Source organism: Schistocerca piceifrons, chromosome 6, assembly GCF_021461385.2.
Source record: "Schistocerca piceifrons isolate TAMUIC-IGC-003096 chromosome 6, iqSchPice1.1, whole genome shotgun sequence".
NCBI classification, from domain to species: Eukaryota; Metazoa; Arthropoda; class Insecta; order Orthoptera; family Acrididae; genus Schistocerca; species Schistocerca piceifrons.
Window position 1 is genome coordinate 576,950,310 of NC_060143.1, and position 15,727 is coordinate 576,966,036.

At 37.4% G+C, this 15,727-nt stretch overlaps 1 protein-coding gene across 3 annotated transcripts in view; it reads right to left on the bottom strand.

Annotated features, from left to right (window-relative positions):
- Positions 1–15,727, bottom strand: part of LOC124802732 (intraflagellar transport protein 43 homolog) — a 120,762-nt gene that overhangs the window by 84,506 nt on the left and 20,529 nt on the right. For all 3 annotated transcript variants that reach the window (XM_047263704.1, XM_047263701.1, XM_047263703.1), the window contains exon 3: positions 89–171. In XM_047263704.1, the coding sequence (XP_047119660.1) occupies positions 89–171 (83 nt within the window). The remainder of the gene's footprint in view (positions 1–88; positions 172–15,727) is intronic.

Below are 15,727 nucleotides of genomic sequence, written 5' to 3' on the forward strand. Positions count from 1 at the left end.
TTTATGAATGAGCATTATGTTATGATGAAAGGAGATTGTTTCAAGCTCAGGATGTTTGAGTATACAGCTTAAGGATCATTATACTTACTTTCCAGATTTTACACCTTCATCTGCCCACCCACCAGAACGTCTAGATCTCGGTGGTGCTGCAGGCAAGGCATCCTCAAGTTCCTAACATGAATGACACAGAATATGAAGCATACAACTTATGAAGAGAATAAACTAACTACAATTAATTTATTTTATACTGTCACTAAAAGCTTGCTAAACACTTAAAGCAATTATGCCACACATAATGGAAATTGTGTGTTTTGATTATAATTTTTTCTGTCTGCTAATGGCTAGGGATATGGATTGGGGCTAAGAAATGAAAGAGGAAGCCGCCTGGTAGAATTTTGCACAGAGCACAAGATAATCATAGCTAACACTTGGTTTAAGAATCATGAAAGAAGGTTGTATACATGGAAGAACCCTGGAGATACTAAAAGGTATCAGATAGATTATATAATGGTAAGACAGAGATTTAGGAACCAGGTTTTAAATTGTAAGACATTTCCAGGGGCAGATGTGGACTCTGACCACAATCTATTGGTTATGACCTGTAGATTAAAACTGAAGTAACTGCAAAAAGGTGGGAATTTAAGGAGATGGGACCTGGATAAACTGAAAATGTGGTGTCACCGCCAGACACCAAGCTTGCTAGGTGGTAGCATTTCAATCGGCCGCGGTCCGGTAGTATACGTCGGACCCGCGTGTCGCCACTGTCAGTAATTGCAGACTGAGCACCACCACACGGCAGGTCTAGAGAGACTCACTAGCACTCGCCCCAGTTGCACAGCCGACTTTGCTAGCGATGCTGCACTGACGGAGGCTCTCGCAATTGCCGAGAAGATAGTTAGCGTAGCCTTCAGCCTAGTCAATTCTACGACCTAGCAAGGCGCCGTATTCAATTGATGTTTGTTGTATGAAGCATGTGTCATCGAGAGCGATGTTGTACAGTTGTGGATTGAAGCTGAGTGTTCCAGAAGCTACGTACTTTTCTTTATAGCATTCATTACGTATCCTGTTTCAGACCTCGCGCCGGCCTGCGTGAGTTTAAGCCTGTGCCTTTCGGCTTCCTCTCATTGTGTCTAGGCTGTCTTGTCTAGACACAACAGAAAGAACCAGAGGTTGTACAGAGTTTCAGGGAGAGCATAAGGAAACAATTGACAGGAATGGGGGAAAGAAATACAGTAGAAGAAGAATGGGTAGCTTTGAGGGATGAAGTAGTGAAGGCAGCAGAGGATCAAGTAGGTAAAAAGATGAGGGCTAGTAGAAATCCTTGGGTAACAGAAGAAATATTGAATTTAATTGATGAAAGGAGAAAATATAAAAACGCAGTAAATGAAGCAGGCAAAAAGGAATACAAACGTCTCAAAAATGAGATCGACAGGAAGTGCAAAATGGCTAAGCAGGGATGGCAAGAGGACAAATGTAAGGATGTAGAGGCTTATCTCACTAGGGGTAAGGTAGATACTGCCTACAGGAAAATTAAAGAGACCTTTGGAGATAAGAGAATGACTTGTATGAATATCAAGAGCTCAGATGGAAACCCAGTTCTAAGCAAAGAAGGGAAAGCAGAAAGGTGGAAGGAGTATATAGAGGGTCTATACAAGGGCGATGTGCTTGAGGACAATATTATGGAAATGGAAGAGGATGTAGATGAAGATGAAATGGAAGGTACGATACTGCGTGAAGAGTTTGACAGAGCACTGAAAGACTTGAGTCGAAACAAGGCCCCCGGAGTAGACAACATTCCATTGGAACTACTGACGGCCTTGGGAGAGCCAGTCCTGACAAAACTCTACCATCTGGTGAGCAAGATGTATGAAACAGGTGAAATACCCTCAGACTTCAAGAAGAATATAATAATTCCAATCCCAAAGAAAGCAGGTGTTGACAGATGTGAAAATTACCGAACTATCAGTTTAATAAGTCACAGCTGCAAAATACTAACGCGAATTCTTTACAGACGAATGGAAAAGCTAGTAGAAGCCAACCTCGGGGAAGATCAGTTTGGATTCCGTAGAAACACTGGAACACGTGAGGCAATACTGACCTTACGACTTATCTTAGAAGAAAGATTAAGGAAAGGCAAACCTATGTTTTTAGCATTTGTAGACTTAGAGAAAGCTTTTGACAATGTTGACTGGAATACTCTCTTTCAAATTCTAAAGGTGGCAGGGGTAAAATATAGGGAGCAAAAGGCTATTTACAATTTGTACAGAAACCAGATGGCAGTTATAAGAGTCGGGGGACATGAAAGGGAAGCAGTGGTTGGGAAGGGAGTAAGAAAGGGTTGTAGCCTCTCCCCGATGTTGTTCAATCTGTATATTGAGCAAGCAGTAAAGGAAACAAAAGAAAAATTCGGAGTAGGTATTAAAATCCATGGAGAACAAATAAAAATTTTTAGGTTCGCCGATGACATTGTAATTCTGTCAGAGACAGCAAAGGACTTGGAAGAGCAGTTGAATGGAATGGACAGTGTCATGAAAGGAGGATATAAGATGAACATCAACAAAAGCAAAACGAGGATAATGGAATGTAGTCGAATTAAGTCGGGTGATGCTGAGGGAATTAGATTAGGAAATGAGACACTTAAAGTAGTAAAGGAGTTTTGCTATTTGGGGAGCAAAATAACTGATGATGGTCGAAGTAGAGAGGATATAAAATGTAGACTGGCAATGGCAAGGAAAGCATTTCTGAAGAAGAGAAATTTGTTAACATCGTGTACAGATTTAAGTGTCAGGAAGTCATTTCTGAAAGTATTTGTATGGAGTATAGCCATGTATGGAAGTGAAGCATGGATGATAAATAGTTTGGAGAAGAAGAGAATAGAAGCATTTGAAATGTGGTGCTACAGAAGAATGCTGAAAATTAGATGGGTAGATCACATAACTAATGAGGAAGTATTGAATAGGATTGGGGAGAAGTTTGTGGCACAACTTGACCAGAAGACGGGATCGGTTGGTTGGACATGTTCTGAGGCATCAAGGGATCACCAATTTAGTATTGGAGGGCAGCGTGGAGGGTAAAAATCGTAGAGGGAGACGAAGAGATGAATACACTAAGCAGATTCAGAAGGATGTAGATTGCAGTAGGTACTGGGAGATGAAGAAGCTTGCACAGGATAGAGTAGCATGGAGAGCTGCATCAAACCAGTCTCAGGACTGAAGACCACAACAACAACAATGATCAGTAAGCCTGCTACATTTAGTTCAGTATCAATCATGCTCAGATTCGTTTGATGTATACCTGCAGTATGTCCCCCTAAGAAATGTGAGGTATATTTTCTCTGGTGTTTCAGCGGATATTTGCAGTTTCGTTTTTTCAGTGTGTGGTGGAGTCAGCCCAGACAAATACTGTTCATCATGCCTTTCATGTGATACCAAGTGTCCATTTGTTTACTGTTATGAACAACATTATCTTTAAAGTGGAATATTATGTGTCCATTTAAAACAGCAGCTGCAAATTAGTCTAGGTCAGTGTTCATTTTATCCATATTTGTTAACACAGACATTAAAACATGAAGAATAACCAGTACTCCAGCAGCGAGTGAGCAGTGCTTCTGAAACATGGTAGCTGTCAGTGCTGTCAGTGCCAAGACAGTGCTGTCAGTGCTGGAGTACTGGTTATTATTTGTCAGACTGTGGCTTCAGTTGACAAAGAGACTGCAGTCATGTGTGAGTTGTGTTTGCGCGCGCGCGTTTGTGTGTGTGTGTGTGTGTGTGTGTGTGTGTGTGAACTATTTTCAAGGAAGACCTTGCTGGCTGATAGCTTATTTGTGACAGTCTCTTTGTTGTGCCTATCTGCAACTCAGCATCTCCACTATACGGTGAGTGGCAACTTTCATTCCATAACATTATTACAGTCTATCCTGGATTTTCTACTGTTTGGTTATTATTTGTGTTTTACTGTCCTTATTAATAAATGTTGACTAATTTGGAACCACCTTACTGAATGGGCACATAAAATTCCACAGTAAAAATCATTCTGTTTGTAATGGGAAATGAACTAACACTGACTCCAGATATGCACAGTAAAACAAAGTTGGAAATAGCTGCCAACACACCAGAGAAAATATGCTGGATGACTCTTAGGAAGGACACCATATATATGATTTACCTTGTTCTAAGTACATGTATGTAAGAATCATCAACGACTATGTTGCTGTAAGCCGTAAATTATATCCATATCCATTCTTCCCCATTTGCATGAGTTAACAGGTTCTGTAAAGAATGTTGCATAGTTGTCATTTACCTCACTTCTGTTTAGAAAAGATCTTTTGTAACAATAAAAGTGACTGCCTATATTTCAACCCAAAGTAAGAATGGCATGAAAGTTTCCATTTCAATGCCCACCATTACAATAATGCCCCAAGCAACCTTGGAAATGGGCTGCCACCATTATTATCAAAAACTCACACCAGGAGATCAGTGACAGAGACTTTCCAGTCATAACTGCCATGAATGTGGAGCAGACATTTGCATTGCTGTATGAAAAGGAAGCTATTGTTGTTGCAACACTGTTATGCCACCTGAGGTTATTAAGCAGTGACTTTATAAATTTAAAATATTCTGTACATGTGGACAGTGGCAGAAACAGTTATGTAGAAAACTGTAATTTTGTAACTTTAGAAACCCAATAGGAAACTAGATGAGACAAATTCATTTAGCAGTGATCAGTTATAAAAGCAACACAGGTGTACTAAAATTGTGCATGAAAGAAGCAAAGAACACAGCAGAAGTACCAGAAAAATACCCACTGACAGTATACAGACAAAACAGGCATGCATGAGATGCAAGAAGTGTGTGCAAAAAAAGGTAAATCTCAAAATGTAGGATTTTGAGAAATAAATAGAAAACAGAAGAAACTCACAAGAAGATTTTCAGGTGGGACAAGAAAACACACATGAAAAAATGCAACTTCACAGGGCAATATCAAGCAAGGATCACACATAAAAATTTCTGATGATGTATCAAGCATTATTAAATGCTATTTTGCAAGGTTGAAGATGAATTGTGGGAAGTAGTAGGGACATGTCTCTAAAGTAAACCGTAGTCGGCAAAAGGTATGAAAAATAAGGCAAGGGACAACTTCAAGAACCCAAATGGAATTTATAGTTTGAGCAAGCAGTGCAATCAGGAATCATGATTAAAAGGGAAAGTAATTTCAGCCATTTAGAACATGGCAAAATAATTTTATGTGACACTGACAAATACTTGACACATAAAAAGCCTGAAGAATGATTTGCAATAGGTGTTTTAAATAGTTAGTAAATGTCATGACATGCAAAACTATTAAAATTTGTTAAACTTCTAAGAAATTTGAAAATTTCCTAGGACAATAATGATTGAAAAAACAGAGAGAACAGTAAAATAATATCTATCAAATTTAATGACATGTTCAAATTCGGAATGGTTTGATAAACTGTTATTAGGAGAAAAGCAAATATTTGGATGAATCAGATAACTAAAAAGAAACAACACAAACAAATACCACCCACATCAAAGACTAACTTGCTGGAGCTCTAAACCAAACACTTACAAACACAAATGAATTATCATTACAGCTGATATCATTCAGCAACAATTCATTCCTTCAGTACTTCATTCACATGTTATGTGTTGTAAATCCCAGCATCAAGGAGGGCCATAATTAGTTAAGCAATACTATAATATACAGTATCAGCCTCGGCAAGCTACTTCTGTAAAGTGTATCAACAACAAATCATGACTTGTGCTAATCTAGTCACACACACATTTATGGGAATTACTTTTAAAATACTTCCAGTGTGTCACTTTTTACTTTTAACCACATCTCTAGCATCCCCATCTACAATGGGCACAAATAGCAGTGGTTACTCAGAGACGTTGCGAGTCACTAGCAGGAGAGTCGCAGCAGCCAGCTGTGAGAAGCGAGCCATGCTACTGTGTGGGTAGTGCTGATAATGCGGATGTAGCCCAGCCAGCAGACAGCCTCGTCAGCTCTTCCCATTCTGTGCACAGTGTCCAGTCGATAATCGTATCACCATGCCTATGACAACCCTGCCGTGTTTTTGGACGGACTCATTTTCACTAATGGTATGCATTCAATGTCCAACTGATGATGACTTCTGTTTCATTTACATGTTTATAGATTATGTTCTTCTATCAAAAGTGGACAGAAAAGTGTCTATCAGTAGTGCTAAGAAATTTTGCCTACTTGAGGTAAGTAATGATCAACAACACTGTCTCATAATTTATTAATTGTTTTCTTGACTGAATTTTCCTTTCATACAATTACTTATACATGTTTATGTATATTAGGAGGAAAAGCACCCTCTTTGAAAGAATACACTGCTCTTCCTCTTCTGCTACTCAGTTTTCATTCTTATTTCACCCTATGAATCATTTATGTAAGTTTACATAGATCATTTCAGCTGTCTATATTTTACCTCAAAGTCAAAATCACAAGTTTCATAAATGAAAAGCACTAGTTTGTTTTTGTTCTACAGTATTAATTTATTGTGTTAATCAATTTTCAGCTTACAAGGCCATAATGAGACATTAACACAATAAATTCATACCCTAGAACAAAAGCAAACTGCCAAGAACTGACAGATGGTTCAGTTAACAAAAAATGTTTAGAATAAAAATTAGAGGTATACATCATTTATGTCCCAGAGTCCAACTAATCTGATAAATCATAGCAGTAGTGGCTAATAAGGCTGTCTTACTTTGTTTTTGAATATCTGGTGACTTTCTATTTCCTGTGTAATGTCTACTGGTAACCTGTCACACACTTTTGCACCAGAATCTAAAACACCATTTTCAACCTTACATAGGGATGTACAGTCTATGATTCATGATTGGGTAGTTGTAGCTCACCACCATTTAAGGAAAGGACAAGAAAGTGTAATGAGAAGACATTCTGAGAAGAAAATAAGTCGAATAGAGTATTAAATACTAATTCAGGAATGATGAAAAAAACTGAAAAAGGAAATGCACAAAAGGAAAGCTATCAGAAAAGACAAAACCCATACAAAGGAAGAAAGAAAATGGCAGACACAGAGAAATGGCAGAGGGAGCATGGAGGCAAAAGCAGAAGAAAACAGTTTGTAGCAGAGTAGTGTCATTATGGATCTTCAGGAAGAGGGTCCATGAAGAGGAATTACCTACGGAGAAGAGCCCCGAGGAATGTTGAACACATAATTTTATCAAAAAACTAATAAAGTGACAAGACATGGGACAAAACATGAAAAAAGAGGAAATAATGTGGAACATATCACTTGATACAATATGTACACATAAATAGTGTTAACATTAATGAACACATTTTTTTTCCTCCTGGCTACAAGTTTTCAAATAGAAATTCATCTATGGAATAAAAGGAATTGTCCAGGGGAAATGATTTTAAGTTAGATTTACAACTTGCGTTGCTGCTTGCTAGACATTTTATAGTGTCAAAAAATTGATCGAAAATTTTTGTTGTTGCATACTGGACTCCTTGCTGAGGTACTGACAGCTTTAATAATGAGTAATAAAATGTCAATTTTCCTTCTAGTGTTGTAGGCAAGGACATTAGTGTTCTTTTCAAATTGTGATGGATTATTTATGATGAGTTTCATTAGCAAATATGTCTTGTGATGGCACAGTTGAAATGCATAGCTTCTTAAAGAGGTACCAAAATAAGACTGGTAGGTGAATACCAAATGTTAGTCTTACTACTTGCTTTTGTGCAATCAGTCTTCCAGCTGGTTTGATGTGGCCTACCATGAATTCCTCTCCTGTGCCAACATTTTCATTTTGCAACCTACATCCTCAATTATTTACTGGATGTATTTCAATCTCTGTCTTTCTCTACAGTTTTTACCTTCCATAGCTCCCTCTACTACCATGGAAGATATTCCCTGATGCCTGAACAGATTTCCAATCATCCTGTCCCATCTTATTGTCAGCATTTTCAACATATTCGTGTCCTTGCCAATTCTGTGAAGAACCTCCTCATTTACTACTTTAGCAGTCCACCAAATTTTCAAAGTTCTTCTGTAGCACCACATCTCAAATGCTTCTATTCTTTTGTGTTCCTGTTTTCCCACAGACTATGTCTCACTGCCATACAATGCTGTTCTCCAAATGTACATTTCAGAAATTTCTTCCTCAGATTACAACCTACGTTCCATACTAGTAGACTTATTTTGGCCAGAAATTCCCTTTTAGCCAGTGCTAGTCTGTTTTTTATGTCCTCTTCACTCCGTCCATTGTGGGTTATTTTGCTGCCTAGGCAGCAGAATTCCTCAACTTCATGTTCACCAATTATGATATTAAGTTTCTGCTAAATCTAATTATTTTCATCTTTCTTCAATTTAATGCCAATCCATGAACTGTACTCATTCCATTCAACAGGTCTTGTAATTCTTCTTCACTTTCACTGAGGATAGCAGTGTCAACAGGGTATCGGGTATCTTGACATTGATATCCTTTCACCTTGAATTTTAATCCAACTCTTGTACCCTTCTTTTATTTCTGTCACTGCTTCTTCAACAAATTGACTGAACAGCAGGGGCAAAAGACTACATCAGTGTCTTACAACTTTTTTAATCCATGTACTTCATTCTTGGTCTTCCACTCTTATTGTTCCCTCTTGGTTCTTGTACATATGACATATTACCCATGTTTCGCTATAGGTGACCCCATTTTTCTCAGGATTTTGAATATCATTCACCATTTTACATTGTCAAATGCTTTTCCTGTGTTAACAAATCCTATGAATGTTTCTTGATTTTTCCATTATCACTGCAACATTAGAACTGCCTCTCTGGTGTGTTTACCTGCCCTAAGGCCAAACTGATCGAGATCTAACAAATCCTACCTTTTCTTTTCCATTCTTCTGTATATTATTCTTGTCAGAAACTTAGATGCCTGAGCTGTTAAGCTGATTATGTGATAATTCTTGCACTTGTCAGCTCTTTTAATCTTGGGTACCGTGTGGATGATATTTTTCTGAAAGTCTGATGGTATATTGTCAGTTTCATACATTCTGCACACCAACGTGAGTAACTGATCTGTTGCCACTTACTCAGATGATTTTAGAAATTCTGATTGAATGTTATATATCCCTTCTGCCTTATTTGATATTAAGTCTTCCAAAGCTCTTCTAAATTTTCATTCTAATACTGTATCCCCTAGCTCTTTCCTATCAACTCTTGTTTCTTCTTCTGTCATGTCATCTGATAAGTCCTTCTCTCATAGAGGCCCTCAACATATTCTTTCCACCTATCCACCCTCTCCTCTGTATTTACCAGTGGAATTCCCATTGCACTCTTAATGTTACTACCTTTGCTTCTAATATCACCAAAGGTTGTTTTGACTTTTCTATTTGCTGAGTCAGTCCTTCTGACAATCATTTCTTTTTTTACTTCTTCCCATTTTTCATGTAGCCATTTCATCTCAGCTTCCCTGCACTTCCTACTTATTTCATTCCAAAGTGACTAGTGACTTGTATTTCTGTATTCCTAAATTTCCCTGCACATTTTTGTACTTCCTTCTTTCATCAATCAATTGGAAGTATTTCTTCTGTTCTCAAGGTTTCTTCACAGTTATCTTCCTTGTGCCTATGTTTTTCTCTGCAACTTCTGTGACTGCCCTTTTTAGAGATGTCCATTCTTCTTCAACTGAACAGCTACCGAGCTATTCATTATCACAGTATCCATAGCTTCAGAGAACTTCAACTGCATCTTTTCACTCCTTAGTATTTCTGTATCCCACTTCTCTGTGCATTTATTTTTCCTAACTAGTCTCTTGAGCTTCAGCCTATTCTTCATCATTACCGAATTGTGACCTGAGTCTATATCTGCCCCTGGGTACACCTTTCAGGGCTCTCTGCCTGACCATGATGTAATGTAACTGAATCTTTCTGCATCTCCTGGCCTTTTCAAAGTATACCTCCTACTTCACTTGTGATTTTTGAACACAGTATTCACTATTACCATCTGAAATTTATTGTAGAACTCAATTAGTCTTTCTTCTCTCTCATTCCTACTATCAAGCCACATTCTCCAGTAATCTTTTCTTCTACTCCTTCCCCTAAAACCACATTCCAATCCCCCATGACTACTGCATTTTCATCTTCCTTTACGTATTGAATTACCTGTTAAATATCCTCATATATTTTCTCTATCTTCTAATCTTCTGCTCATGACATTGGCATGTATACCTGATCTATTGTTGTCCATGTTGGCTTGTTGTCAATTCTGATGAGAACCACACTATCACTGACCTGTTCACAATAATTCATTCTCATCCTGTCTTCCTATTGATAACAAATACTACTCCTGTTGACCTTACCATACAATTTTCTTTTTTCAATTTCACTTCACTGATGACCACCACATTTAGGCCGAGTGTCTTGACATTTCCCTTCTCAGATTTTCTAGATTCCCTACCATGTTCAAACTTCTGACATTTCATGACCCAACTCATAGAATGTTATTCTTTCATTGGTTATTCCATTTTTTTCTGATGGTCGCCTCCCCCTTGGCAGTCCTCTCCTGAGGACGTGAGTGGGGGACTAGTCTGGAATCTTTTGCCAATGGAGAGATCATCACAACCTATTTTCAGTTACAGGCCACATGTCCTCTGAATACACATTATGTGTCTTTAATGCAGTGATTTCCTTTGCCTTCTGCATCCTAATATCACTGATCATTGTTGATTCTTCTGCCTTTTAGGGGCAGTTTCATCCCAAGGGCAAGAAAGTGCACTGAACCTCTGTTCAATCCTCTGCCCTGTTTGGCAATGCCATTGGCAGAATGAGGGTGACTTCATAAGCTGAAAGTTTTTGACCATTGCTGATGATGTACAGAACTGAATATAGTGTATTTTTTTTTTCAAAATTTAGGGAGACTCCATTTTCTGATCTTTGGAAAATATCATTTACAATCTGTTACTTTGTCTCTATTTTGATTTATTATAACACTACAATCATCTGCAAAAAGTACCAAATCTGCTTTAAAATGTTAAGTGGAAGGTCATTCACATTTACGTGGTGTGATCAAAAGATAACAGGAATATTTGTTTTTGTTAAAGAATCTTTACTTATTTATCAACATCAATTTTGTCCCCTTCAAAGGAATCCCCCTCAGGTATAAAACACTTAAGCCAGCACTTTTTCCAATCTTGGAAGCACTTCTGGAACTCACTTTTCATTATGGTGTTCAGCTCCTTCAGTGATTCTGTTTTTACCTCATCAATGGTGGCAAAATGACATCCTTTCATGCTTCTCTTCAGTATCGAGAATAGAAGAAGTCGCAGGGGGCCACGTCTGGCAAAAATGGTGGCTGAGGCAAAATGATGGTTTTGTTTTTTGACAAAATATCATCAATAATAAGCATTGAGGAGTAAGTTGGAGCATTATCATGATGCAATTTTCATCAGTGGTTTTGCTACAATTCTGGTCATTTTCTCTGGACTTCTTCACGTAGTTCAGAGCTTCCAGGCAGTATTCTTATTGACCATATGGCCATAAGGCAGGAACTCATGATGTACCATCCTATCGTAATCTAAGAAAACAGAGATTGAACACCAGATCGAACTTGTTGAATTTTTTTCAGTCTTGGCTCTTCAAGTAATTTCTATTGGGATGATTGGGCCTTTCTTTCAACGTCATACCCATATACCCATGATTCATCATGTGGAATACCCCACTTTATAAGTTCTGGACCGTTGTCGACTTCATTCAGAAATTCATGAGTGATGTCTACTTGCAGTAATTTTTTATCAAAATTCTATAATTTCTGGACAAACTTTGCTGCTACATGTTTCACACCAAAAACATCTCCAAAAAATTGCTCACATCATCAGCAATCTCTCTGACTGAGATTCAGTGATTTTTCAAAACCATTTCTTTCCTTCTTCCACACTATTATTATCAGTAATTGATGATCTAGGGCATCCAGGGTGGTGGTTGTCTTCAACATCCTCACAGCCCTCTTTGAAATGTTTATTCATTAGTAAACGCTTGTGTTTCTCATAGCAGAGTCACCAAAAGCCACAGTCAGCATTTTGAATGTGGTGCTACACTTTATTCTATTTTTCAGGCAAAATTTAATGCAAATTCTTTGATTCATCTTCTTTGAAAGTAAAAATTAGTCACGTCCTCAAAAACACGTATAACTTTAGCCTATCAGCAATAAAATAAATATTCGAAACAGGTGAAAATGCAAACTTAATCAGGAACATGTGTACAAACAAGATTAAAAAATATTTCTGAAAATATGACGTATAAAGCCTGTGAAATTAAAAAATTCCCATTACTTTTTTTCCACACTTTCCATAAGGAACAGGGATGGACCCAAAATTGAGCCCCATGGGACTCTTTTTGTGATTTTTTCCCCCCCCCCCATCACTACAATTTTCTACCCTTACAACATTGTTTGAATTATTCATCACAACCTTTTGCATTCTGTTAGTTGGGTATGATGCAAACCGGCTGTGTGTAAAACCATCAGTTCCATAAAACTTGAGTTTTTCAAAGAGAATAACATGATGTACACAATCAAATGCCTTGGAAAGATCATAAAAAAAATGCCAACTGGGAATATTTTATTATTTTAGACTTGTACTATTTGATGATTGAACTCTTAAATAGCATTCTCAGCTGAGTGACCCTTCTGGAATCCAAATTGTCATATGCTAAGTAAATTGTTTCTACTTAAGTGTGAGGCTACTCCTGGGTAGACTACTTTTTCAAATATTTTGGAAAAAGACACCAGTAAGGAAATTGGACAATACCTTTTTATGTCTGTCTTTTTTTAGGAAGTGGTTTAACAACTGCATATTTTAACCTGTATGGAAAAATTCCCTGTGCCAGTGATGCATTGCATATATCACTAAATACATTATTTATTAAGTTGGAATAACTTTTCAGAATTCTGTCTGAAATTCTATCAACACAAGATGACCATTTGTTGTTTGAATTTTTATAGTTCCACTGCTGTTGGTGAACGAAGTTGGTGCTACTTCTAGTTGCTTAGAGATTTGTGGAATGAAATTTTTAATATATCCTCTTGTTTCTTCAAATGAATCATTTATTTCTGCTAAATTTAGAAATTGATTGTTAAAAGTACTCACAACTTGTGAATGATCACTCACAACATTGCCATTTAGTTTAATTAATATAGTATCTTGTACACTGACTGGATGTCCAGTCTTCTGTTTGACAGTACCCCACATAGTTTTAATCTTGTTACCTCCATTATGAAGTCTGTTCAAAAAATTCCAGAACTTTGTCCAGAAATTTTTAATGCTTACTTTTTACTCATTGTGCATGGTCTCCTTTGAAACATGCTCCACCTCAATTGATACACTGCTACCAACACAATTTCCACTTCCGGAAGCAGTCTTGGCATGCCTCTTGCTGGATAGCGTGAAGTGTCATCTGTGAATTTTCTTTTATCTCATCCACCTTTGCAAATATTCATCTGTTCAACATGGTTTTCAAATTTGGAAAAATCAAGAAGTCCATAGAGACCTTGTCTGGACAGTACGGATTTCATTTTTTGTGGAATAGTCATGCACCAACAGGGACAAATGTGCACACACATTATTATCCTACAACAATGATGAATTGTCTCACCATGTTTCAGGCTGTTTCCTTCTCTGTTTTCTTGCAGGCCATGCAACAAGTTCACAACCACCAATTAACAGTTTGTCCCTGTGGTACACATTCGTGATGAACTACCGGTGGTCCTTCAAAATCAAAGAAAACTATCAGCATGGCTTTGACATTTGATGTGACCTGATGAGCTTTTTATGGTCTTGGAGAACCTTTCCCGATCCATTATGAAGACTGAACCTTGGTCTCAGCATCATAACCACAGACCCATGTCTCATCACCAGTTATGATTCTCTTAAGGAACATCTCATTCTCATTTGCACAATCCAAAAGCTCTTCACAGATTGCAAGGTGAAAGTCTGTCTGATCTTGACTCACGAGATGAGTGATGAACTTGGTGGCAACATGATGCATTCCAAGATGCTGTGTCAGCATTTCGTGACGTGATCCAACTGAAAGGTTACATTCTGCTGCAATCTCTCAGACAGTCAGTCTTTGATTGGCACGCACAGTTTCATTGACATTCCTGATATGAGTGTCGTGTTAGTAGGGCACCTGGCAAGGGTCATCTTTAACTTCCATCCACTCTTTTTTAAGCCAAGTGAACCATTCATAACACTGAGAATGGCTTATGCACTCATCACATTAGGCATCCTGAATCATTTAGTATGTCTCTGCAATGGTTTTCTGGAGTTCCATGCAAAATTTAATGCAGATGCGTTGTTCCTCTAACTCTGCTGTCTTGAAACTCGCAAACTGTTCAACATAGTGTACTACTCAATACAGTTGTGAACAATATAACTAACAGATATATATGAAATTTTTTGTACAGATCTCATGTTTATTTTTGTCAGGATGGGCATAGTTCTAGACATTTTAATGACTTTCCTATAGTTCTAGACATTTTAATGACTTTCCTTAAAATACTACAGTATTTTCTGTAGTATGCATGTTATGTCAGATCTTGATTTACTCTGCCCTTTATGTAGATTTCTCTCTTTCTCTTATAAGAGATTTTAATTCCCTTAGTTATCCTTGGCTTACTTGTTTCTGAATGAAACTTCTGGATAACTTTTTAGGAAAGCAAATTTCAAAACCTGACACATATTTCCTATGGAGTAAATTAAATTTAAGATTAGCATTTCTTTCTATATATACCTCAACCCACACCACATCTTTTAACTTATGCTTAAAACATCATATACCGTTCTTATTAACAAGCCTCACAGCTTTGTATGAACTTGCTTCAGGTCTGTAAGATGCCATACTGTTTATTTCCATTAGCTGTGCATCATCAATAGAGAGTCTATTTTCAGTTGGGTACACATTAATAGTTTCAGCCTGAGCACTGTCCATAAAAATGTTATCAAATCAGCGTCTTTCTGAACAAGAGCTGGAAAACTGACTACTGAAATTAGAGTAAAACACCCAAATAATGAGTCTCATTCATTTTTACTGTACATATCTTTGAAGAAATCTATTTTGAAATCTCCACAAACTACTAACTGTTTCTTTTTGTCTGATAGGCAGCTCAATAATGCATCCACATTTCTCATAAATAGCTGAAAGTTCCGTAGAGTGAATATGTAGACTATTACAATTACCAGAGAAATATTCTGCAGTAACAACTCACAAGCACATGTATTTAGATTCAGATTGACACACAAACTGTTTGCTTCAACATTTTGACTTTACGTCTACTTGTATGTAAGTTGGAACTCCTTCTATCTTCATGTTAAATTCACGTGAAAATGATGCTAGCCTCTGATCCCAGACATTTAACATCTCCATTGCTATGGTTATTTTGTATTCAGAGAGGCACAGAATACCTATTAATTTAGAATTTCCCACATCTTCTAGGCAGACAAGAAGCTCATCTATTTTGTTTTTCAACCCTTTAATGTCCTGATGAAAGACATAAATTTTATTTTTCTGGAAACGACTGCATATATTGTGATCCTGTCCTGCTCTGATTTTTTTCAAGACTGTCTGTCGGTAACCTGACTCTATCTAAGAAACAAAAAAGTGCCCTTTAACTCCAATTATCACAGAGATTTAGTCTTGTGTACTTTTGTCATATTATTGCTTATAG